General features: G+C 47.7%; 1 protein-coding gene and 1 long non-coding RNA gene across 4 annotated transcripts; one reads left to right on the forward strand and one right to left on the reverse strand.

Moving 5' to 3' along the window:
- Positions 1-91: 91 nt before the first annotated feature.
- Positions 92-21,873, reverse strand: LOC144319511 (uncharacterized). Of its 3 annotated transcripts, none has more exons than XR_013385332.1 (7): positions 21,651-21,873; positions 20,498-20,554; positions 20,225-20,369; positions 5,699-5,887; positions 3,309-4,742; positions 2,174-2,300; positions 92-1,105 (listed from the first exon to the last, which is right to left on the reverse strand). It is a non-coding gene; the product is annotated as an uncharacterized LOC144319511 (long non-coding RNA). The 3 variants fall into 3 exon arrangements; XR_013385330.1 differs by having other exon boundaries at positions 3,309-4,893; XR_013385331.1 differs by lacking the exon at positions 21,651-21,873 and adding an exon at positions 21,071-21,542 and having other exon boundaries at positions 3,309-4,893.
- Positions 3,061-12,165, forward strand: LOC144319507 (speedy protein E4-like). The gene is made up of 7 exons (XM_077907706.1): positions 3,061-3,890; positions 4,393-4,587; positions 5,221-5,279; positions 5,763-5,848; positions 7,308-7,476; positions 7,621-7,719; positions 9,770-12,165. The coding sequence occupies exons 1-6, from the start codon at positions 3,782-3,784 to the stop codon at positions 7,678-7,680; spliced, it is 678 nt and encodes a 225-aa protein (XP_077763832.1). The 5' UTR covers positions 3,061-3,781; the 3' UTR covers positions 7,681-7,719; positions 9,770-12,165.
- Positions 21,874-23,288: the final 1,415 nt, after the last annotated feature.

Genomic DNA, 23,288 nt, shown 5'->3' on the forward strand with positions numbered 1-23,288 from the left:
CCAATTTATCATCGAGCTTTATTTTCTTTCTTTCTTTCTTTCTTTCTTTCTTTCTTTCTTTCTTTCTTTCTTTCTTTCTTTTTCTTCCTCCCTTCCTTCCTTCCTTCCTTCCTTCCTTCCTTCCTTCCTTCCTTCCTTCCTTCCTTTCTTTCTCTCATTCATTCATTCATGAGAGATGCACACAGAGAGGCAGAGACACAGGTGGAGGGAGAAGCTGGCTCCCCCAGGGGAGTCCGACGGGGGCCAATCTGGATCTCAGGACCCCAGGACCATGCCCTGGCCAGAAGGCAGAGACCCAACTAAAAAGCCACCCAGGCGACCCAAGTCATTGATCTTTTTAACCTAATGTTTTACTTTATTTTCTGTCATATGTATATTGTTTCTGTGTTCAAATCGTTCACTTCCTCTTCATACTTTTCATCTGTTTAGACACTGTCTTTGAAGAAGCCTTTCCCACCCTTAATTTCCTAAGTAGTTGCCTCGGTTTGCTCCCGTTTATTTTTCTCTCTTTAATGCATCAGTTTTATTAAGCTAACTGACACCCATCTTCAAGATTTGTAAATCATTCTTCTCTTGAAGTCTTTCCACCATGTTTTCCAAAATGAACAGTCACCTTGACCAGGAAATGCCAGAGGCTAAGAAAGCTCAAGGTTCTAATCTGTGTGAAAGAACCCGTTCTTCTTTGAAGCCTCCGGACATGGACGCGTCTTGCTTTGGGGAAAGGGGCAGCAGAAGTATCAGGAAAGTGACTGTCAAATCTGAATTCCCTCTTCTTCAAAAATACTGTGTGGATCTGCCTACAGGGAAGCTGTAACAAAGTAAGACAAACCAGGCAGCTTTCAGGCTGTCACGACAAATGTACATTCTCTCACTGTTCTGGAGGCTGGGAGTCTGAGATTCAGGTGTGGGCACGACAAAAATACATTCTCTCACTGTTCTGGAGGCTGGGAGTCTGAGATTCAGGTGTGGGCAGGGCTGGTTCCTTCTGAGTGCTGTGGGGGAGGGGCTGTTGCATCCTCCCGCCCTGGCTGGTAGATGTCAGTCTTCTCTCCCTGTGTCATCCCATTCTCTTCTCTGTACTTGGATGTTTGCGTCCAAATTTTCCCTTTAAAAAAAAAAAAAGTTATGCATTCATTTTACAAAGAGAGGACAAGCAAGCCAGGGGAGGGGCAAACGGGGGGGGGGGCAGGGAAAGGGAAAGAGAGAGAGAGAGAGAGAGAGAGAGGAGAGAGAAGCAGACACCCCTCTCGGGTGTGGAACAGACACCTCTCTGGGGCTTGATGTGGGGCTCAATCTAACAACCTTGAGAGCAGGGCCTGGACCAAAATCGAGTTGGATGCTCAACGAACTGCGCCCCCCAACCCCCCCCTCAATTTTCCCTTCATAAAGGACAGCATGCTACAGACCCCACTTTACCTTGGTTTCTTCCATAAGGACCCCACCACTGAATACAATCACATTCTGAGGTACCAGGGCGTGGTACACATGAATGGGGTGGTGGGGGTGCGAGGGGGCACACAATTGAACCCTAGCATTTGTACACCTGGTCATGTCAAATTGGCTCTCTCACTGCCTTGGTTATGCTGTAAGGGAAGAGCGCTTACACATTATCTTATCTAAGTATTTTAGTTTACAGGTGAAGAAACGGGGGCCTGGAAGAAGGAAGGATTTGCCTAGGGGCACAGGCTGCTTTGTAACAAAACCATATCGTTCCCACCTCCCCACCACCCCCATCTTTTAGCCAGGTATTCTATCTCCTGCTTTATGTCCTCCAGATTGTCTATCCTCAGGAGTCTGGGCAGACAGAGAAGGGGACAGAGTGAATAGGTTACAGGATTTGAATCAAAACACCTGAAGTGAATCCTGGGGTCCGCTTTGGTCTTTTGGGTTTCACAATCCTTGTTTCTAGAAAACAAATCCTAGTACCCTGCTCTCTCAACGCAGCAAAGAAAAGGAGGAGCCATTCCTCCTGCAAATGTCTTATAAAGGATAGATCTTTGATTGAAAACAAGATTTGCAAACAAACATGGGAAAATTGGTAAGTAGACACCATTTCAGAACATTTCAAAGAGGCGATAATAACAGACGATACACCTTAACCTGACTTTGGGACCCACCAAGTATATGTCAGCCGGGGTGCAGGGGAGTATAAAAGTCAAAGACTAAGATTTACCTTTAACACTGAGCTTCAGACACCAGATCTTCGAAGTCGGTATCCAGAACCTCTTCCCGTCTCCCCATCCCAGAGTTCTGTTCTGTGAGTTAGCACTGCAAGCCGTCTTCCTAGGGTGTCTCTAGGTCTTAAGGGTCACAGAAGGGAAACACAGAAACCATTACTCACTAGAGAATGACAGGCCAGGGTGAGCAGCCCCTGGCTAGCTGTGACTTAGTGGAGAGGGCAGGTGTTGTTGTTGTGTGATTTTTTTTTTTTCTTGAGTTTTCATTCATTTATTTGAATGAGAGAGAGAGAGAGAGAGAGAACACAGGCAGCGGGGAGAGAGGAAAGCAGGCGCCCCATGAGCAGGGAGCCTGATATGGGGCTTCAATGGGTGCAGACTTCCAGTTTGAGGGAAGATGACCAAGTTCTAGAGACGGAAGTTGCTGATGGCAGCACAACAACGCAAATGTGCTTAAGGCCACTTAATGATACGCTCACCAGTGATTAAAATGCTGTATTTTATGTTGTGTTATTTTATCACCAAAAGAAGGAAAGAGCAAGCAAGACTCAGATGCCCAGGTGAAAAGCAGAGGAAGGAGGTACGAGGTGTGGAAGAAGCTTCCCCTGATACCACAGGACAGCCAGTCAGTTATTTTGTGACTGCATCTGTGCTCCTGGGGGCTTCCCACCTTCTCAATAAAACAGATTCTGCCTCCAATTGGAGGTTTTTCCACTCAGCCTTTGTGGGCACGTCACAGTTTATTCATAGGATACACAAGGAGTAGTGAAATTCCTAGGTCAAGGGTAATACACATGCTCAAAATTTTACATGCAAGCTAGAGCTGATTAACTGCAATCAAGGGGCAGGTTTTGGGTGATCCACGGACTTCTGAAGTCGGGGACAGCATCTGATGTGTGTGGGAGCACACGTACAATTTTCTAGGAGTAGGCTCTCAAAATACCTCTCGGGCTCAGGGACACCGGAGAGTAGAGCATGAACGCTCCCCCAGCACAGAATCCCCAACACAGCATCAGTAAAACAAGTGAGAGAGCTCTGCCAAATTAAGCGACGTAAACTAACTTTTCAATCCAACAAGTCCATGTGCCTGGACCTTCCCTACATACTTATTTCACTCTTGTAAGATCTTACCTTCCCTCGTCTGTTTCCTCCCTCTGCTGCCAGACTGCACCGTGAAACAGGAATAGAAGGATGCAGAGAGCCCCGCATCTGCTGGAGAGGAGTAGAGTGATCCAGACACCCCGAGGACAGTTTTGGAGGACGGTTGCAGGCTGGATCGGCGACCTGAGATAGCCTTGATCCTGAACTCCAGAAGTGGACCTCGGTCTCGCAGTTGCACGTGTCTTCCTTCAAAATGGCTGCCAGGCTGGAATGGTGCATGACATCAGAGGCTTCTGACCTTCCTGATTGGAAAGACTGGACTCCATGGTTCTTGGCAACGGAGGTGGACAAGAGCATCTTCGCAGGGCATGTCCATACTCCTAGCTTGGCCCCGGCTTAGAGAAGGGATAACAGGGCTTGGGTTCACCCAGAAGCCAGAAGGGGAGTTTGAGAAGAGGAGGGTCTGAGTCTCCTGGGAGGGCACAAAGAGCTTGGGAGAAATCATGGCCAGTTGTCAACCGTCCGCCCAGTCTGAGGGCCAGAGCCCCCAGCCTAGCACATCAGGGTACCCCCCGGAGGCCGTGGTAGATGAAGAAAGCCCAGGACCATCAGGTGAGGAAGCAGGAGGGAGAAGGGACTTGACAGGCTTGACTAGTGAGTACAAATGGGTACAGAAGCCAGGAAGGTGTGTCTGACTAGACTGCACGTGACAGGAGAGATTCAGAAAGCCAGGGGTTGGAGAAGAGAGCACGGGAGCCGGGGACAAGGGTATCGCACTGGAAGGAAAACCCAGGAAGCAAGGAAGGAGGGTTAGGAGATGACATCCAAAGAGGAGATAAAGGAAGACAGGAAATTATCCCATTATCCTCATGGGAGAAATGATCTACGAGGAAGAGTTTTGAGGGCGTGGTGGGGGGTATGAAACAGTGGCAAAGATGAATGGGGGCAAATGCATATGAATGAAGGACAAAGATGAAAGGTGGTTTTGGAGAGGCCAATCATCTATGAGGCCACAGAGAAATGAAGAGGGAGTTTGGGTTTGGGGGTGTGGAAAGCGTGGCTGAATTCCAAAGACAGAAGAAGCTTTGTACTGTAGCCTGGTTTCTTCACTCAGCCCCCTTTGCAGACCCCTGCCCCTTGCCTCAGTCCCGCGGAAGGAAGAGAGACATCGAATCCGATGAGGAGACAGCCCCTGAGGCCAACGACATCTGGGTGGTGGAGACACTGAGTGGCCTCAAGATGAAGCTGAAGAGACAGCGGCTATCTTCAGTGCTCCCTGAGCACCACGAGGCGTTCAACAGGCTGCTCGGTAGGAACAGCACCCTCCAACCTTATTCTTTTTTCCTGAAAACACTAGAAACTTCCAACGGCGACGCTTTTCCAACGGAAAATAATTCTTTGCAGGTCGCTGAGCTCTCTCTCCCCATCCTTGGAGGACTCCATACTGACCCCTCATCGGGGACACTTAAAAATGACAGAGGGATGAGAAAGCTTAGCTGCAGTTGCACTCCTGAGACATCTTAGCGCTTACTGGCCTTTTGAATCTAAGTGCCTTCGGCTGGGTCGGGGCGGGGGCGGGGAGGGGAGGACAGGCCATCTTTGTACCCCGATGCCACTGTGGAATGAGAAAATGACAGCGGATGATGTTATGGTCTCTGCAGTGGCACATCCATGCATGATGAGACAGCATCACTACTTACTTCAGATCCCATCCTGCAGATGCACTGCTGACACCTGCCTCTCTCTCAGTCACCCGACAAGGGGGAGCCGCCAACTTTTCTTGGCCAGTCCATGGTCTTTTCTCCCCTCTGCCCATCAGCCTCACCCTTGGCTACATCCTGAAACTTCCCCAGGGGAGGTACTGTTCTCTTTGCTCTGGAACGTTCCCACAGTAACCCCATTCCAGTTGCCAACTTGACAGACATCTGCCCTCTTTTCACAGAGGATCCTGTCATTAAAAGATTTCTGGCCTGGGACAAAGATCTGAGAGTATCCGACAAGGTATTGTTGTTCTCCACTAAGATAGACTCTTGCTCCAACACCTGTCCTGGGGCAGGGGAAAGCCTCCTCAACCCTCTCTCCAACCTCATGCCTACCAAGACTTCTGGTCGGGGACCTCGTGGCTTTTGCAGAATCCCTGGGACCTGAGCACCAGGTGTGCCCCTCTGGCTGTTGCTACCTTAAGTCCCTTTGCCTCTCTGCTCTTGGGGGGCTTCCTTTGGCTCCAGCTTATCAAAGACCCTCCTGAAGCTGGCTGTCCTAAACACAAGCCCTCAAACCAGCACAACCTCCCGTCCTGGGAGCACCTGAAACTCTTCCCTTGCCTTCCCCAGTTTGTAACCAACTGTCTGACACCAAAGAAGCAGGTTCACCCAACATGTCAAAGAGGCACCACCTGCTCCAGCTTCCTGTCCCCTCACCTCACTGGTCTTCCTCTCCCAGGATGGGACCCTTCTATGACGGCTTTTCTCCTCTTTCCGCCAGTATCTCTTGTCCATGGTCATCGCCTATTTTAGCCGCGCTGGTCTCTTCTCCTGGCAGTACCAGCGAATTCATTTCTTCCTGGCACTGTGAGTATTTCGCCTCATCCATCAGCAGTAGTCAATAACCTGGGAGGAAGGAGGGCAGAAGTGGGACTCTGATCGTTCGGCTCTTTTTTTCAACCTGTTTGTAACTCTTTAAATCTTGCGGGTTTTATTTATTTATTCATTTATCTTTTTTTTTTTTTGAGCTGTTTAGTCTGTGTATAAAAACAGTAGAATTAGAGTATAGGGGTTTTTTATACTATTATTTGCAAACACAAATGCCCCTAACATCAGCTAAGAGACCCCCTGAAGAGAAGGAAACAAAAACTCTCCAAAGAGGAGTGAAGGAAAGAACAGACGCTGCCTTGCCCCAAGCAACTAGGCTCAAGCAGCAGCCAGTTCTGATCCTTGAGATCTGTCTTCTTCCCATGGCAATACCAAGCATAACTGTCCTCCTCCTCTGCATTCCCAGCACAAATGCCTCAATTCAGCCTCAAGACATAGCACAGATCTGTCGTAAAGGCTCCCGCTGGTGTTTCTTACAAATCCGTCCCAAGCCAGTGGGTGCTATATGCCTGAAGTCTTTCCAAAGCATCGTCTCCTGCTCTGCGCTCCATAACAATCTCATGGGCCAGGGGTGCTAGTGGTCAAGGTCAGAGTTTCCAGCTTAGCTCCAACCCCCTCGTCTCCGTCCAACTTGTGCACCCTCTTCGTGTTTCATCCTTCCAAGGACCCTTCCCTCCGTTTCTGTACTGTGTTTCCTGTCTAGGTGATTTTGCACGTCTCCCTGAAGAAAACGACCTTTCCTCAAGATTGATTCCAACCCCAAAATCTTCAGATGCCCCCCTAACCTCCCTGACTTCTGCACCCTAGTAGCACTTCTGTTAAAATTCTAGTCTCATGGGCATTTTGGACCACCGTTATTTCTCATTCACTACCCTCTTCTCTCAGACAATTCCTTACATTTTGCAAATGTTTAAGTTAGGTCGGGTCTACGAGGAGGTAATCAGTATTGCCCTTGACCGTGAGAGAAAGCATTCATTTATTCATTCAACAAAAACTTACAAAGTACATCTGATGTGCCAGGGAGCATGAGGCGATGGGAAGAGAGAAACAAGAAGTGCATGTTGAATTACTGCACCTACATGAACCCAGTCCTATATTAGTCATTTGGGAGGAAAGCCAGGACTACAGAAATAGAGCAGGAGCTGTATACATGCCCCTGCTCCACAGGGCGACAGGGGTGTGCACAGACAGGCTGAAGGGAAGGGGGTGGGCTCAGGGATGGGAAAACAGAGCAGCATATGCCCTCAAGCTTCTGGGTGAGTTGTCTTTCTCCTCAAAGCGGGAGAAGTCTCTGCCCAGCCGTGCCTTCTTGATGACTGGGGGGCGCTCTACGACGCTGGGTAGGAAGCCGACTGCATCTTTTCTGGGAAGCTGAGCTCAGGTGGGGGGTCCTTCCTGTCCTGCTCCTCCTGACCAGCAACCTCATGTCTTTCTCCAGCTACCTGGCCAATGATATGGAAGAGGACAACCAGGCCCCCAAACAAGCCATCTTTTCATTCCTTTATGGGAAGAACCGATCCCAGCGTCCCTTGTTCCACAAACTGCGATTGCAATTCATCCGATCCATGGGCTGGAGGACCAGGGTGTCCAGGGAAGAGTGCGAGGAGGTGGGTGGGCTGTGGGGATTTGGGGTGGGACAATGGAAGGGGGGGGGACATGGAGGGACATGGGATTCAGGACGAGACTGCAGAGTGGGAGGGAGGGGGAGTCCACCTGGAGGTTGTCTTCTCAGGGATCTCTTTGTCTTCCAGATCCAGGCTTTCGATCCAGATCTGTGGGTGTGGGGGCGAGATCGCACCCTCATACCCTAGAGGGACCATGGAGGCCCGAGGTCATCGGCCTGAGGGGAGGTATGTCTGTGTCCTCACGGGTCCAGGCACCATGACTTATTGTGTATTGAGGAAATCTGAGGAATCCAATTGCTAGACCACGCTCCTCTCCCCTGCCCCACACATGAGCCTTCCCACACACTGTAAAGTCGAGCAGCCACGCAGCCAGACGCTGACTCAGGTCCCAGCCACATGCTCACAACCACACATAGGCATGACCTCAGGGAGATGTGTGGGGGCCAGACTAGGGAAAACCAGTTTGTCACAGAGGCATGGCTGAAATAATTCCATTCACGGCAATGGGGCCCAAATGATAGCTTTCATGAAATGTTGATTTTCTGTGGAAAGTGAGTAAGTTTTCAATTGATTCCATAAATTGTGTACTCACTTTCTTTCTTTCTTTTTTAAGAGTTTATTATCCAGGGCAGCCGCGGTGGCACAGCGGTTTAGTGTCGCTTGCATCCCGGGGTGTGCTCCTGAAGACCCGGGATCCAGTCCCGCGTCGGGCTCCCTGCGTGGAGCCTGCTTCTCCCTCTGCCTGGGTCTCTGCCTGCCTCTCTCTCTCTGTGCCTCTCATGAATAAATAAGTAAAAATCTTAGGGAAAAAATTTATTTATCTATTCATGAGAGACACAGACACAGAGAAAGAGAGAGAGAGACAGAGAGAGAGACAGAGAGATAGAGGCAGAGACATAGGCAGAGGGAGAAGCAGGCTCCACACAGGGAGCCTGATGTGGGACTCGACCCCGGGACTCCAGGATCATGCCCTGGGCCGAAGGCAGGCGCCAAACCGCTGAGCCACCCGGGGATCCCCAGACTTTCTAATTCATTTTTGGCCTTTCATCCCTCACAGGTATCAACCACAGGGACTTATTTACAACAAAGTATATGTCTAACAGTAGGATATTTGATGGAAGAGTCGACCTATCTAGTAATACAAAAGAAATTATGTCTAGTTATGCTTTCATCCAAATTTCCTTTCAAGCACATTGCTTACGGACAGATTGCCTGTGCATTTTTCATGTTCCCTGCCTGCTTCCGGACCAGTGTCCCATTTTGTTCCATTATACCTTTCCCCTCAGGTTTTTGGTCAAGGAAGTTTGTCAGAACAAGTGAAGCTTAAGAAATAATAGTTTCAGCATGGCTTATTGTGATCGACACATAAACTTATAGATTTGGGTAGAGGATTAAGTAAAGATTGGGTTTAACTCATGTGAACTATAGCTCTGTTAGTCCATTTAGGCTCCTACATCAGAGGACTACAGAGTAGATGGATGGCTTATGAACAACAGACATTTATTTCTCACAATTTGGAGGGGACAAGTCTGCGATCAGAGTGTCAGAACCTTTACTGGGTTGGTCAGACCTTTCCTGGGTTGCAGATTGCCACCTTCTGGCTGTGTCCTCACATGGTGGAAGGGGAGAGCCAGGTCACTGGGGTCTCTTTTATCAGAGCACTAATCCCATTCAAGATGGCCCCACCCATGCCCTAATCATCCCAGTGGCCCCATCTAGCACCATCACCTTGTGGGTTAGGATCTCAATATATGATTGGGGTGTGCGTGTGGGATACAAACATTCAGACCACATAGCACTGACCAACTTTAGGACTAGGTGTTATGGTTGAACATCGGGATGTAGGGTTAGAATGGGGGATTAGGCATCTGGACTCATGGTTCATGATGTTGATGTGTGAGTGATGTTTGCGGTATGGTGATTAGTTCAGACTCTAAGTAGCACAAAAGGACCAAGGTGAGTGTCCAGTCTAAAGCAACATCCTCTCAAGGTTGTTTGTTTTGGTCCCTGAACAGAATCACCTAGAGCCCTGGCTATAAAGTAGATGACTGGGCCTGTTCTTAGGTACATGAAGAAGTTTTTGGAGCCAGGATCACCAAAGTCCAAAAGTCATACTTGAAAATGAACTGGGGTTTAGAACGAATGATTAGGGATAAAGTGGACTTATAAATTCGTCTCAACTCTGATTACAATGAACTGAGAAGGTGAATAATCTCTATATCTGGAGAGTTGCCTCCTTACAATCTGACGTCCTTCCTCTCTTTCTCAATTGCAGATCCCTGAGCCCCGGGGAGACGCACGTTTTCAGTAGGAAGTCAGGAACACAGGAGTTTCTTTCACAGATAATCTAGAAGAACCCAGGACCTTCCAGAACGAGCTCAATGGAGTTATCGTGTTGTACTCCTAGGAGCTGGGAGTCCATGGAGGAGTCCATGGAGAGACAAAAAGAAACCAGGGTTTTTTCACGTCCATCCCCTCCTGGGCCACCATCAAATATTTCACATTACTTAATTTGAATCTCTGCTGAGGTAGAGGTTGGAGGTCCCATTTTTCATGCACTGGGACAAAGGTGAGGAGGAAATTACCTCAAAAATATAAAATTAGAACCCAAAGGATTGTGACAGCCAAACATACGTCAGGAATTTCAGTTGTTCATTTTGAAAATGTTGCCCTTAGATTATACTTGTTTCTCTAGTTTTTATTTACGTATTTATTTTAAATAGTTCTGAAACAGTCATAGTTTCCAACATATGCTGTTCCAACGTAGTTTTGTGATGAGATTTCAGCTGCTGCATAACTATAACTTTGTTTACATATTCTGGATAGGTTTTGTTTTTATTATACTTATATAATACATCAGTTATACTTATAACCAGACGGGTTAGTTCCCTCATGTTCTTCTAACTGTAAATGTTTGTTTGATAGTCTTCGTTATTAAACTGTGAGAACCAGGTGTCATTTTTTAACTTGCCTTGATGACATGTTTGTATGTTATTTTAGGTTATTAAAGAGGACACTGAAAGGTGTCTCTCGGGGAATCATAATAAAGAGATGTCTTCTTCCCTTCATGATGTTTGTGGTCATCACAATCAGTCTCATCTGTTCACTGTTCAATGATACTGTCGCTTAATGGGGATGTGGTCATTTAGCCACGTTTTTCTTTTCCTTTCCTTTTTTTTTTTTAATATTTACGACTATGTGTCAAGAATTTATTTTAGATTAAGGTGGATAGTGCTGATTTCTCTTCAAGAGGACATGGCCTCCATATTCTTCTTCTTTTAAAAAACAAACACTTCAATTAATTAACATATGATGGATTATTGGTTACAAAGGTAGAGGTCAGTGATTTATCAGCCTCATGTAACACCCAGTCCCTCCTTAATGTCCCTCCTGAATGTCCATCACAGAGTCGTCCTATTCCCCCACTCCCCTCTCTTCCAGCGACCCTCCATTTGTTGCCTATGATTAAGAGTCACTTATGGTTTGTGTCTCTCTCTGATATCGTCTTGTATTTTTTCCTCTCTTCTCCTATGCTCCTCTTCTTTGTTTCTTAAATTCCATGTTTAAGTGAAATCATATGATAATTGTCTTTCGATGATTTTTTTCGCTTAGTGGAATAGCCTCTAGTTCCATCCATGTTGCTGTAAATGGCAAGACTTCACGTTTTGATGGATGAGTAATATTCCATTACAAACACACACACACACACACACACACACACACACACACACACACACACACACACTACGTCCTCTTGATCCATTCATCTGTTGTAGACATCCGGGCTCTTTCCATAGTTTGGCTCCTGTGGACATTGCTGCTATGAACATTGGGGTGCAGATGCCCCTCTGCATCACTACACTTGTGTCTTTGGAGTAAATACCCAGTAGTGCAAATGCCGGGTCATACGGTAGGTCTATTTGGAACTTTCTGAGGAACCTCCAGAGTAGCTACACTAGCTTACGTTACCACCAACAGTGTACAAGGGTCCCCCTTTCTCCACATCCTTGCCAACGTCTATCATTTCCTGACTTGTCAATTTTAGCCACTCTGACTTGTGTGAGGTGGTATCTCAGTGTAGTTTGATTTCTATTCCCCTGATGCCGAGGCATGTGGAGCGTAGTCTCATGTGTCTGTCGGCCATTTGTATGTCCTCTTTGGCGGAATGTCTGTTCATGTCTTCTGCCCATTTGAGTTTTAAAAATATTTTGTTTATTTATTCATGAGGGACACAGAGAGAGAGGGAGAGACACAGGCAGCGGGAGAAGCAGGCTCCTCGCAGGGAGCCTGATGTGGGACTCAATCCCAGGACTCTGGAATCATGACCTGAACCAAAGGCAGGTGCTCAACTGCTGAGCACCTTTTTTTTCTTCTCCCCATTTCTTGTTGGATTATTTGTTCTTTGGGTATTGAGTTTGATAAGTTCTTTATAGATCTTGGATACTAGCCCTTTATCTGATATGTCATTTGCACATATCTTCTCCCATTGTGTTGGGTATCTTTTGGTTTCCTCGACTGTTTCCTTTGCTGGGCAAAAGCTTTCAATATTCATGGAGTCCCAATAGTTCATTTTTGCCGTTGTTTCCCTTGCCTTTGGAGACATGTGTCATAAGACGTTGCTGCAGCAGACGTCACAGAGTTTGCTGCCTGTGTTCTCCTCTAGCATTTTGATCGACACCTGTCTCATAGTTAGGTCTTTCATCCACTTTGAGTCTATTTCTGTGTATGGTGTGAGGAAATGGTCCACTTTCATTCTTCTGCATGTGGCTGTCCGATTTTCACAGCACCGTTTGTTAAAGAGACTGTCTTTTTTCCACAGGATATTTTTCCTGCCTTGTCGAAGATTAGTTGAAGGTCCATTTCTACATTCTCTATTCTGTTCCATTGATCTATGTGTCTGTTTTTGTGCCAGTACTATGCTGTCATTTGAATATTGCTTTGTAACAGAGCTTGAAGTCTGAAATCGTGATGCCACCAGTTTTTCGTTTTGTTTGTTTGTTTGTTTGACACTCCTTTGGCGGCTACTCAGGGTCTTTTCTGGTTCCATACAAATTTTAGGATTATTGGTTCCAACTCTGTGAAATAAGTTGATGATATTTTGACAGGGATTGCACGGAATGTATAGACTGCCCTAGGTAGCACAGATGTCTTAACAACATATGTTCTTACAATCCATGAGCATAGAACGTTTTTCCATTTCTTTGTATCTTCCTCAATTTCTCTCATGAGTGTTCTACAGTTTTCTGAGTACAGATCCTTTGCCTCTTTGGTTAGGTTTATTCCTAGGTATCTGACGGTGTGGGGTGCAATTGGAAACGGGGGAGACTCCTTAATTTCTCTTTCTTCTGTCTCATTCTTAGTGTATAGAAATGCAGCTGGTTTTTGTGCATGGATTTTTATTTCCTGCCACTTTGCTGAATTCCTATACAAGTTCTAGCAATTTTGGGGTAGAATCTTTGGGGCTTTCCATGTAGAGTATCATGGCATCTGCAGAAAGTGCGTTTGACTTCTTCTTTGCGGATTCTGATGCTTTTTACTGCTTTATCTTGTCTGTGGAGGCCCAGACTTCTCGTACTGTGTTGAACAGCAGTGATGAGGGTGGACATACCTTCTGTGTTCCTGACCTTAGGGGAAAAGCTCTCAGGTTTTCCCCATGGAGATGATATTTGCTGTGGGTCTTCCGTAGATGTCAGCCACATTTCTTAACTTTCAAAACTAACTCTCAGTTATTTTTCATGTAGAAAAAACTGAAGACAAGGAGGATCTTCAGCTGGTGTCTTCTTTTGTTTAAAGATTTATTTATTTTGGTGAGAGAGAGGGCAAACACAAGCAGGGGGAGGAGCGGAGGGAGAAGGAAAAACAGACTCCCCACTGAGCAGGGAGCCTGACCTGGGGCTCCATCTCAGGGCCCCGGGATCATGACCTCCACTGAAGGCAGGTGCTTAGCCAACTGAGCCACCCAGGCACCCCCTGAGCTAATGTCTTTAAGTAGGAAACGAGAAGATATTGAGGGAGAAAAGGGGGGAGAAAAGGAAGATAGCGCTATGGGGACCTAGACAGTAATCTGAAATTTACAATGAAGGCAAGGTGACTCGGCAAGATTACGCATTCCAGGAGATGGTCCAAGGCAAGCAGATCCAGGAGTGCAGGGAACACAAGCATTCTGTGTTCAATATTCAATCACAGAAGGCGTCCTTTGCACAACCCCCAATTCCAGTTTTTTTGTGGCAGAAGAAAAAAAACAGTGTGTGATGAAATGGTAACAACTGCATAGAAATGACGGCTTTGGAGAACTTTCTGAGAAGCACAATAAGATAAGAGGAGCTAAAGCTGTCAAATAAGATAAGCATGGAGAAGAAAGAGCTAATGACATGAATCCTGCATTTTGGAGAAAACCATCTTGGGCAACGGTAGCAGCAGAGAACACTTTAGTGTCCTCAGGATGCATCATGCTCCTGGCACATACATACATGTGTATCACCAGTCAGGAAGCTCACCCAAGTGTGGTGACCGGAATTTTTACTGAAGTTTCATTATGGGAGTGTGATTAATTCAATCATTGGCCATACGCTGAACTCAATCTCAGGCTCCCTTCCTTCCGCTAGAGATTGGGCTGATATCAAGTGGTTCAAAAGCCCCAACCCTGTTGGTGTTCCTGATATAGCCGGCCCCTATCCTTAGCATCAACTCAGGTTTGGTCCAAGAGGCCTACCAGGATAACAAACACTCCCATCACTTAGGCAATTCCAAAGATTTAGAAGCTCTCTTCCAGGATCCAGGCAGAAGACCCAGACAAATTCCTTCCACAACACATTGGCTATGGTCAGGAGTCTGTCAGAACTCAGGTGGTCAGGGAAGATACAGATTTGAGGACAGATCAATCACAGGAGATACCGGAGAAGTTAAACAGATAAGGATTGAAGTAATGGGGTGCTCACAGGGATTTGGAATAGCCCAGGTGATGCGAGAAATTTAGGATATGAATATAGGTGCACCTATATGTCTCTATATAGGAGCACCTAATGACAGTGAGCAACTGAGGAAAGAGAAGCCAAAGGAAAAACCGTGTTTGTGTGTGCGTGTGCGTGCGCACTTGCGCGCGTGTGCTGCGGTGGGGTTGCAACTCTAGTAAATGACATGAGCTGATAGGCATGGAGCGATTTCAGAAAGTGAAACCACCAAGGTCAAAAGGGCAAGGGACATTAAAATCTAATTAGAGCAGCTCTAGAACAGGGACAACATTAAGAAGTGGGACACACAGTTGATGGACTCAGGGTAGCAGAGAGACTAGATTGTGCAGACATGGAAACAAAGAGGAAAAACACTCTGACAGCTTGGAAACAGACACGACTTATGAAACATCTAGGATTTAAAATGTATATTTAGGAAGCTCTAGGCCTCTGTAGGATGGCAGGTGAAGGCAGGTTAGGAAACAGCTCAAATGACCTCAAGGAAATGATGCAAGAAACAAGATGATGGTTCCAAACAATAAAGAAATAGCGAACAGGCGGCAAGAGAACAGATGCGAGAAGACAGTAGAGGAACATGCCTGAAGTACAGGAGATAAACCAGCAAAGCTGCCTTGAAACAAAACCAAGGCACAAACACACACACACACACACACACACACACACACACACACACACAAAAGCATTTTTGGACATGAGAGCTGAAAGAATTCATTAGCAACTACAAGAAATGTTCCAGGGCCCCTGGGTGGCTCATTTGTTGATTTCAGCTCAGGTCATGATCTCAGAGGCCTGGGATCAAGCCCCAAGTCCAGCTCTGTACTCAGAGCTCAGTCACCTTGGGAATTCTCTCTCTCCCTCTGCCCCCTCCCTCCACTTGTGCTCTCTCTTTCTCTCAAATAAATAATCCTAACAACCACCAAAAAAAGGGTTCCAAAATCTATAAAAAAGGACTTATCAAACTCAACATCCAAAAAGCAAATAGTCCACTTAAGAAATGGGCAGAAGACACGAAGAGACAGTTTTCCAAAGAAGACACCCAAAGAAGACAGACACATGAAAAGATGCTCAACATCACTCATCACCGGAGAAAGATATCAAAACCACGATGAGATATCAACTAACACCTGTCAGAAACCCCAAATTAAATTAAACATACAAGAAACAACATCCCTCTTGTACTGTTGCTGGCAATGCAAACTGGTGCAGCCATGCTGGAAAACAGTATGGAGGTTCCCCAGAAAGTTAAAAATAGAGCTACCCTAGGATCCACCAATTGCACTACTGGCTAACTATTTACCCAAAGGATGCAAAAATACAGATTCAAGCATTCTGATGTTTATAGTGTTGGGCTGGTGAGACTGGGGACGTCAAAACAGCCCACCCGAGGCCAGCAACCTCCCAATAAAGGCGCCTTGCCGCCCCACCCCCATCTTCCTGCCAAAGCTGCCTTGCTGCCCTACACTATCTTAGCTTACAAAACACAGATCACCCCCCTACCCCACCCCACCCCCGACGCCCACCACCCTGTAACCCTTGCCCCAACCCGAATGCCGCCCTGGCCCCATCTTCCCGCCAAAAACTCTTTATAAACACCCCTGCAGGGATCCCTGGGTGGCGCAGCGGTTTGGCGCCTGCCTTTGGCCCAGGGCGCGATCCTGGAGACCCGGGATCGAATCCCACATCGGGCTCCCGGTGCCTGGAGCCTGCTTCTCCCTCTGCCTGTGTCTCTGCCTCTCTCTCTCTCTCTGTGACTATCATGAATAAATAAATAAAATCTTTAAAAAAAAAAAAAAAAAAAAAAAAAAAAAAAAAAAAAAAAATAAACACCCCTGCACTTTGCCTGGGCGCGGCTTCAGGGAGCCACACCAGGGAGCGCTCCCCATTAAAGCACTCTCAAACCTACCACCTGGTTCTGCTGTCTTGAATTGTCTCCGCCCATCATTAAAAGAAACCCTGACGTATATCAGCATTATCAACAACAGCCAAACTATGAAGAGAGTCCAAATGTCCATTGAGTAGTGAATGGATAAAGAAGATGCGGTGTATATACACAACGGAATGCTACTTAGTCATCAAAATGAACGGACTCTTGCCATTTGCAATGACATGGATAGAGGTACACTATACTAACCTAAGCAAAGTAAGAGAGAAACAAATACCGTATGATCTCATTCATATGAGGAATTGAAGAAAGCAGATGAACATATGGGAAGAGGGAAAAAGGGAGATAGGGAAACAAACCATAAGACTCTTAAGGATAGAGAATACACTGAGGGTTGATGGAGGGAGCTGATTGCAGGAGGGGCTAGATAGGGGATGAGTATCAAGGAGGGCACTTGTTGTGATGAGCACCGGGTGTCTTATATATGTGATGAATCACTGAATTCTACTCCTGAAACCGATACTGCACTGCATGTTCACTACCTAAAATTTAAATTAAATATTGGAAAAGAAAAAAAAAAAAGCCTCAAAGTGTTCAAGGATGTCCTTCAGGCTGAAGGAAAATGACAGGAGATCTAAATCTGGACAGACATAAAACATAAAGAAACCAAGTGCACCAGAAATGGCAACGATGTTATTTTAGTATTCCTTAAAAAATAACGCTTTACCCAAAAATCACAATGTCTTGGGGGATTGATTCTACCTGTGAAAGTAATATCCGGGCAGCCTGGGTGGCTCAGCAGTTTAGCCCCGCCGTCAGTCCAGGGCCTTACCCTGGAGACCCAGGATCCACTCCCGCGTCGGGCTCCCTGCATGGGGCCTGCTTCACCCTCTGCCTGTGTCTCTGCCTTTCTCCCTCTCTCTCTCTCTCTGTGTGTGTGTGTGTGTGTGTGTGTCTTTCATGAATAAATCAATAATAAGTCTTAAAAAAAGAAGAAAAAAAAAAGTAATATCCAACAACAACATAAGGACCAAGAGGGGAGAAATGGAAATAACCACAGGCTCACTATAGTTGAAGTGAAACAGTACATTACCTGAAGATGAACTGTAAAATATTAAAGCTGCATAACAGAAACCCCAAAACAATAAAAACATAACAGTGTTAGAGCTAAACTCCCCGCAAGAGATGTAAAACAGAATCACAAAAAATACACAATCCATTGAAAGAAGTTCACAAAAGAAGAAAAAAGAAACAAAGCCAATGGTACAAAGAGAAAACAAAACCAGACTACAACCCTTACTGGTTATATCAATAGTCAGATTACATGTAAGGTGGTCTAGGCAACCCAATTAATAGGCAGAGACTGTCAGACTGGATTTAAAAACAGCAAGATCCAACTATCTGCACTTGAAGTATAAAGATGGAAATAGGTTGAAAGTAAAAGGGTGAAATCAGATGCCAACACATCTCAAAAGAAAGCCAGACTGGCTACATGAGACTGTTACAATAATCTTCCACTTCCGGAATTCAATCCATCCATCAATATCCTTGATCTTAGCAGGCATAATCTGAAAACGGACAAGACAGATGACACCCACTCTCAAATGATTCAGGTAAGAAATATACATACAGACACACACACACACACACACACACACACACACACACAAAGAGAGCTAATAAAGCAAATGTGGGGACAGGTAAAAAAACTGGTGTATCTGGGCAAAGGGAACATGGAAGTTCTCTAAGATCCTTGCGACTGTTGTGTAAGATTGAAGTTTTTTCAAAATAAAATGCTGAATAAAAACGAATGCTATCAAATACACAGAGGATGTTGCAAAAGGACTCAGAAACCCATCTGAAGGGATTCCTCTGGTCAAACACAGAACCACTTGGACATCAAAGAGAGAAACGACTTCAATGTACTGAAATACTTAAAATATGTGTAAACCCATGAGCTCATAATGGTAACAAAATGAATCAAAAAAAAAAAATCCCAGTTGCTTAGGAGCCTACTGGATATTGTGAAAATAATCCTCTCTGTAAGTAACACAGAACTATTTAAAGAGATGTTGTTCTTTAGGAATGTATTCTAGCTGGGAAACAAAGAAATGGTAAAGTAACATACCACCACCTTGTCTCCCCTAAAGAACTGGGGGATCTTGGCAATGAACATCAACCAATGGATGCTAACGTCACAAAAACAAAGGAAGATGGTACGGGCCTCCAGGGGAAAGAGGACGAGAGTCAAGGGCAGCAAAGTCTTGCAAAAGAACTGAACAGAACTGGGTCAACGTCCAGAGCTAACTACCAATTATAGAAGGCATATGGGTAATGACAAAAGTCTTCAAGTTAGAATGACAGCAACGTGGTCCACACAATCCAGACTACCGGAAACACAGGATAAACACAATTTCTTCAAAACATAGATTACAAAGCAGTAACATAAGAGACATACAAGGAAACCATCAGTAAATGATTTAAAAGACTTAGTTAGCCACCTGGAGGGTGGTCTCTGTGTATCCTGATTGAAAAGAACCACCTCAAACACATCCAGAAGATGGCGAAACTTTGAACACCAGATATTATATACTCAGAAAAATAGGTATTGCAGGTTACCCTCACCTACTTTTTCAAACACCCCTGATCAGCTAAAGAGCAAAACTATCTGCAGGTGAACCTTTTTAAAAGCCAAGCAAAGGGAGACTCCACGAAGAAAAGACACGTGGAAGTAATACGTCAGACGAATGATCACGGGAGGTAAGAGCTGGATGATGTCTGATGCATCTGACTGTACTGAGATCACCGCTATTGATTGATTGATTGATTGATTGATTGATTTTTATTATTTGATAGTGAGCAACACAGTGAGAGAGAGAGCAAGAGAGTGAGAGCACACACAAGTGGGGGGAGGGACAGAGGGAGAAGCAGACCCACAGAGCAGGGAGCCCAACTCAGTGTTCGATCCCAGGACCCGAGCATCATAACCTGAGCCAAAGGCAGACACTTAGCTGCCTGAGTCACCCAGGGGCCCAGGTCACTGCTAATCTGTAGCAATACGTTCCAGAGAGGGGTGAGGACAAAATCAAGATGCTAAGAATTGAAATGGGAACGGCAGTGACTGCATATTTACTAGGGAATACCTCGCTGTATTATGTACTGCACAACCCGAACAAGTAGGAATAACAGAAGCCACCTGAAGGATGCGCAGGCCATTACACGCACGACTCAGCTTTTACCCCTGGACAAAACAGTAACAATGAAAATATGTCTCCTTGGATCACGGTATTTTGGTGCCTGGAAAAATTATATGTACCAGGTCCTCGGTTTAGATAAGCAACAAACATGTCATAGGTTGCAATGATTCAATGATCATCATCAGGAAAGCTACCCACAACTACATCAATTTCACAAAGACAGTTTCTCAAGTCCGAAGAAATCTTTAAAACCCACAAGTTACAAAAATGGTTTCCTCTTACGCTCCATTCAAATCATGTAACGCACGGTACGCTCCTTTTCTGGGACTATCAGGCACCTGACTCACGTATGTAGCCCCACCACATAGGGGTAGCTCCGCACACATGAACTCGACAAAAGACTCTGGGTGTGTGGAGGCTGAGAATATTAGGGCCATTCAAGCTTAACACTGGCACAAGTACAGTCATTGTAGCTTCGGTAGCCGTCTCAGGCCACTGTGACCAGGTACTGAACTCTACCTTCCCCCGGCTACACGAAAAACCACAAAGCACGCCCTTATCGGAATAAGGAAGCAAGAGCTCATGAGACCTCTTTACTGCAGATTCTCACACCCCCACGCTTTACTGAAAAACCCCACCTTACCCCTAGATCAGCCCATAAAATCCCAGCCGTAACCCACCTCAGGTTCCAAGTCCCTGCTCCGCTGTGTCGGGTGTACTTGGACCCAAGCTCGAGCTTCTCAATAAACCCTCATGTACTTGCATCGGCCTCGGCTCCTTGGCGGTTTTCTCGCATTCGCAATCTTGGGCACAACAGGTGCTGATCTGACAGGGTGAGAAGTGCATGTTACATGATAACGTCTTTTATTTCCATACTCCCATTTTAAAATCTGGACCCATATAAATCTGCTGAAATGCATTACAAAACCAAGCACGGACACAGGAAAACTCACCTGGGATTCATTCATTTTCTGCTGCTCTTGGAAAACCATAGACTGTTAACGGTGGACCTGGGGAAGAAGAAGAAATGATAGAAGTCACTGGTCATCCTGCATAATACCTCCAAAGAAATCTCATTCCCTGTGAACACTCAGAAGAGGCTAAAAATGTGAGAAAAGAGAAAGGTACAAGAGAATTGGGGTCCCTCCCACGTATCACGAGGTGATCAGATGCGTTACTCTTTCTTTTTCTTTTTAAGATTTTATTTATTTGTTTATTCACAAGAGACCCAGAGAGACAAAGAGAGAGAGACAGAGAGAGAGAGAGAGAGAGAGAGGCAGAGACACAGGCAGAGGGAGAAGCAGGCTCCATGCAGGGAGCCCGACGTGGGACTCCATCCTGGATCTCCAGGATCACACCCTCCGCCGAAGGACCCGTGAAACCACTGAGCCACCCGGGCTGCCCTAGATGGGTTACTCTTCAATGGTTAATATAAACATCGGCTCATTTTTCAAACCGTTTGCCTTCATTAAACTAACGCTGAAAAAAACCCTCCTCTTCACGGTGCTCTCTCCGTCTTTCCTTACCTCTTCAAATGACTTAAAATCACGTATGCACAGGAACAGAAAACACCAGGTCTCTAAAGCAGGGTAAAGGTGCATCAAGGCGCACTTGTTTTCAAATGCTCTCCCTTCACTGGCTTGTGCGCTAGCTACACCGAAGAACCTTTTGATCACGAAAACTAACAGGGCGGCCAGCACGCGCGCCCAGGAGCTCAGGCCCGAGAGCAAGCCCACCCACGGACCCCGTCGCCCTGGACAAGCCGCCTCCCTTCTCAGGCCCAGGCTCCTCTGTCAACCAGGCAGCCGCAGCCCGGCCCTCCTCGCACACCGGCCCTGCGCTCCACCGGCAGATGCCCCAGGGCACAACGCAGCCGGCTCCGCACACACTCCTGGGCGCTTAGAGACCCGTCTGCAGGCTGGACAGGGCGACGGCGCAGCAAGCGGGGGACGGGGCAAGGGGAGGCGGGAGCCCCTTGCGCCCCCGGGAAGCCGGGACCCCACGAGTCCCGCGTCCCGGGGGAGCGCCCATCCCTCCCCGCCCGCGCGCACTCTGGCCGCCCGGAAGATCCACAACCGCCAGGAGGCCCGCGAGCGCACGACCTACCCCGTCGGGACCCGCCGAGCTGCCCCAAGGCTCGCGAGGGATCCGGGGCGGGGGCTGCTCCTCCTGCGCCTCCCGGGGCCGCCGTTCCCGGGGCGCCGGCTCTGGAACTAGCGCGCAAACTCACTTCGGGCCGACCACCCTCCGGGGCCCCAAACGGCCGCCTGACGCCTCGCCGTCCTGCGGCCGCAAACCGGCCGGACCCGGGCCCCGCCGCCGCCGCCGCCGCCGCCGCCGCCGCCGCCGCCGCCGCCACTCGACCGCCCGGCTCCTCCGGCCCAGGCCCGCGGGCTCCGGGGCTCGCGCTGGGGGGATCCCGCTCGCGCCTCCGCCCGGCCCGCGCGGACCCGCGCCCGCTGGGTGCCGGCCCGGCCGGACGGCGGACAGCCCCGCAGGTCCCGGGGAATCCTCGGCCGCCGGAGGCCGAAGCCTGGGAACCGCGGCGAGCGGTGACCTGCGCACGCACAGGAAGCGAGAGCAGCGCGGCCGCACTGCGCCTGCGCCAACACGCACACAGGCCGAGCTGCACATGCGCACCACGGCGCCGGCGTGCGGCCCGGGTCCTGCGGGAGCCCCCTGGGGGAGCGGCACCAACACCCGGACTCTGTTTCCCGGGAGTCCAAGCGCCCACACGCTAGGGGACGTCTCGAAAGTCTCCACCTCCTCGGGTGGGTAAGAGGCACCGTGCTCAGAGGATTGACCATCCGGACCTACTGCCCGATGTCCCAGTCGTCTTCGCTCCCGTGAGGAATCGAGGAGACGTGTCGCTTCTAGCAGCGGCTGTGCCTGCGTCCTGGATCCCTGGTCCTTTCCTTGCCCTGAGGTCTGTCTGTCGGCTTGGCACGGAGACTTCCACAAGCAGGAGAGGACGGGGAAGGGTGCACGTGTGCACGTCACTGAACTTTGACAAGTTGCACCAACACACTGGGATACGATTACTACTCAGCAAGGACATAAGAGAGGCGCATGGTTTCTCCAAGAAAGGAGAAGGAAATAGAAAAGGTAGCTTGTCCAAGTTGCACAACGAATGCAAAGTACAGACTGTGGAACAACCGGGTTTCACACACACACAAACCCGAACCATATCCCTGGGAATTTGCCCGTCCGTCCGACGAATTAAATGTCTGTTAGGTTAAAGTGCCATGTCTTGACGAGGAGGTCCTAAGGACAAGGATTGAGCAGTATTTTGGGGGAGAGATTATATAACGGCGCGCCTGGCCAAGTGCTTCTTCGACGCCGCGGGGTGGTGGAGATTAAAAGGAGAATCTCCCGGTCGCCTGGGTGGCTCAGCAGTTGAGCGTCTGCCTTGGGCTCAGGCGGTGATGCCCAGGTCCAGGGTGGAGTCCCGCATCGGGCTCCCTGCAGGGGGCCTGCTTCTCCCTCTGCCTGCCTCTCTGCCTCTCTCTGTGTCTCTCAGGAGTAAATAAATCTTAAAAAAAAACAAAAAACAAAAAACAAAAACCTTCTCCTGCCATCCAGGAAATCCTCTCCACAAATATAGAAAGAAGAGAACGATTGTTATGTTGGTTTAAACGATTCATTTGAGAGAGAGAGGGGGAGAGAGAGCGCGTGAGAGCAGGGGGAGGGGCAGAGGGAGAAGAGGAGAGAATCCCCAGCTGACTCCAGGCTCAGCCAGCAGCC

This window comes from Canis aureus, chromosome 8 (assembly GCF_053574225.1).
Source record: "Canis aureus isolate CA01 chromosome 8, VMU_Caureus_v.1.0, whole genome shotgun sequence".
NCBI lineage: Eukaryota > Metazoa > Chordata > Mammalia > Carnivora > Canidae > Canis > Canis aureus.

Bases quoted from the DNA above. Each gene is read 5' to 3' on its own strand.
- LOC144319507 (XM_077907706.1), top strand. From the start codon at position 3,782: ATGGCCAGTTGTCAACCGTCCGCCCAGTCTGAGGGCCAGAGCCCCCAG. The intron at 3,891-4,392 runs GTGAGGAAGCAG...TTCTTCACTCAG, and splicing joins AGAAAGCCCAGGACCATCAG to CCCCCTTTGCAGACCCCTGC. The intron at 5,280-5,762 runs GTATTGTTGTTC...TCTTTCCGCCAG, and splicing joins ATCTGAGAGTATCCGACAAG to TATCTCTTGTCCATGGTCAT.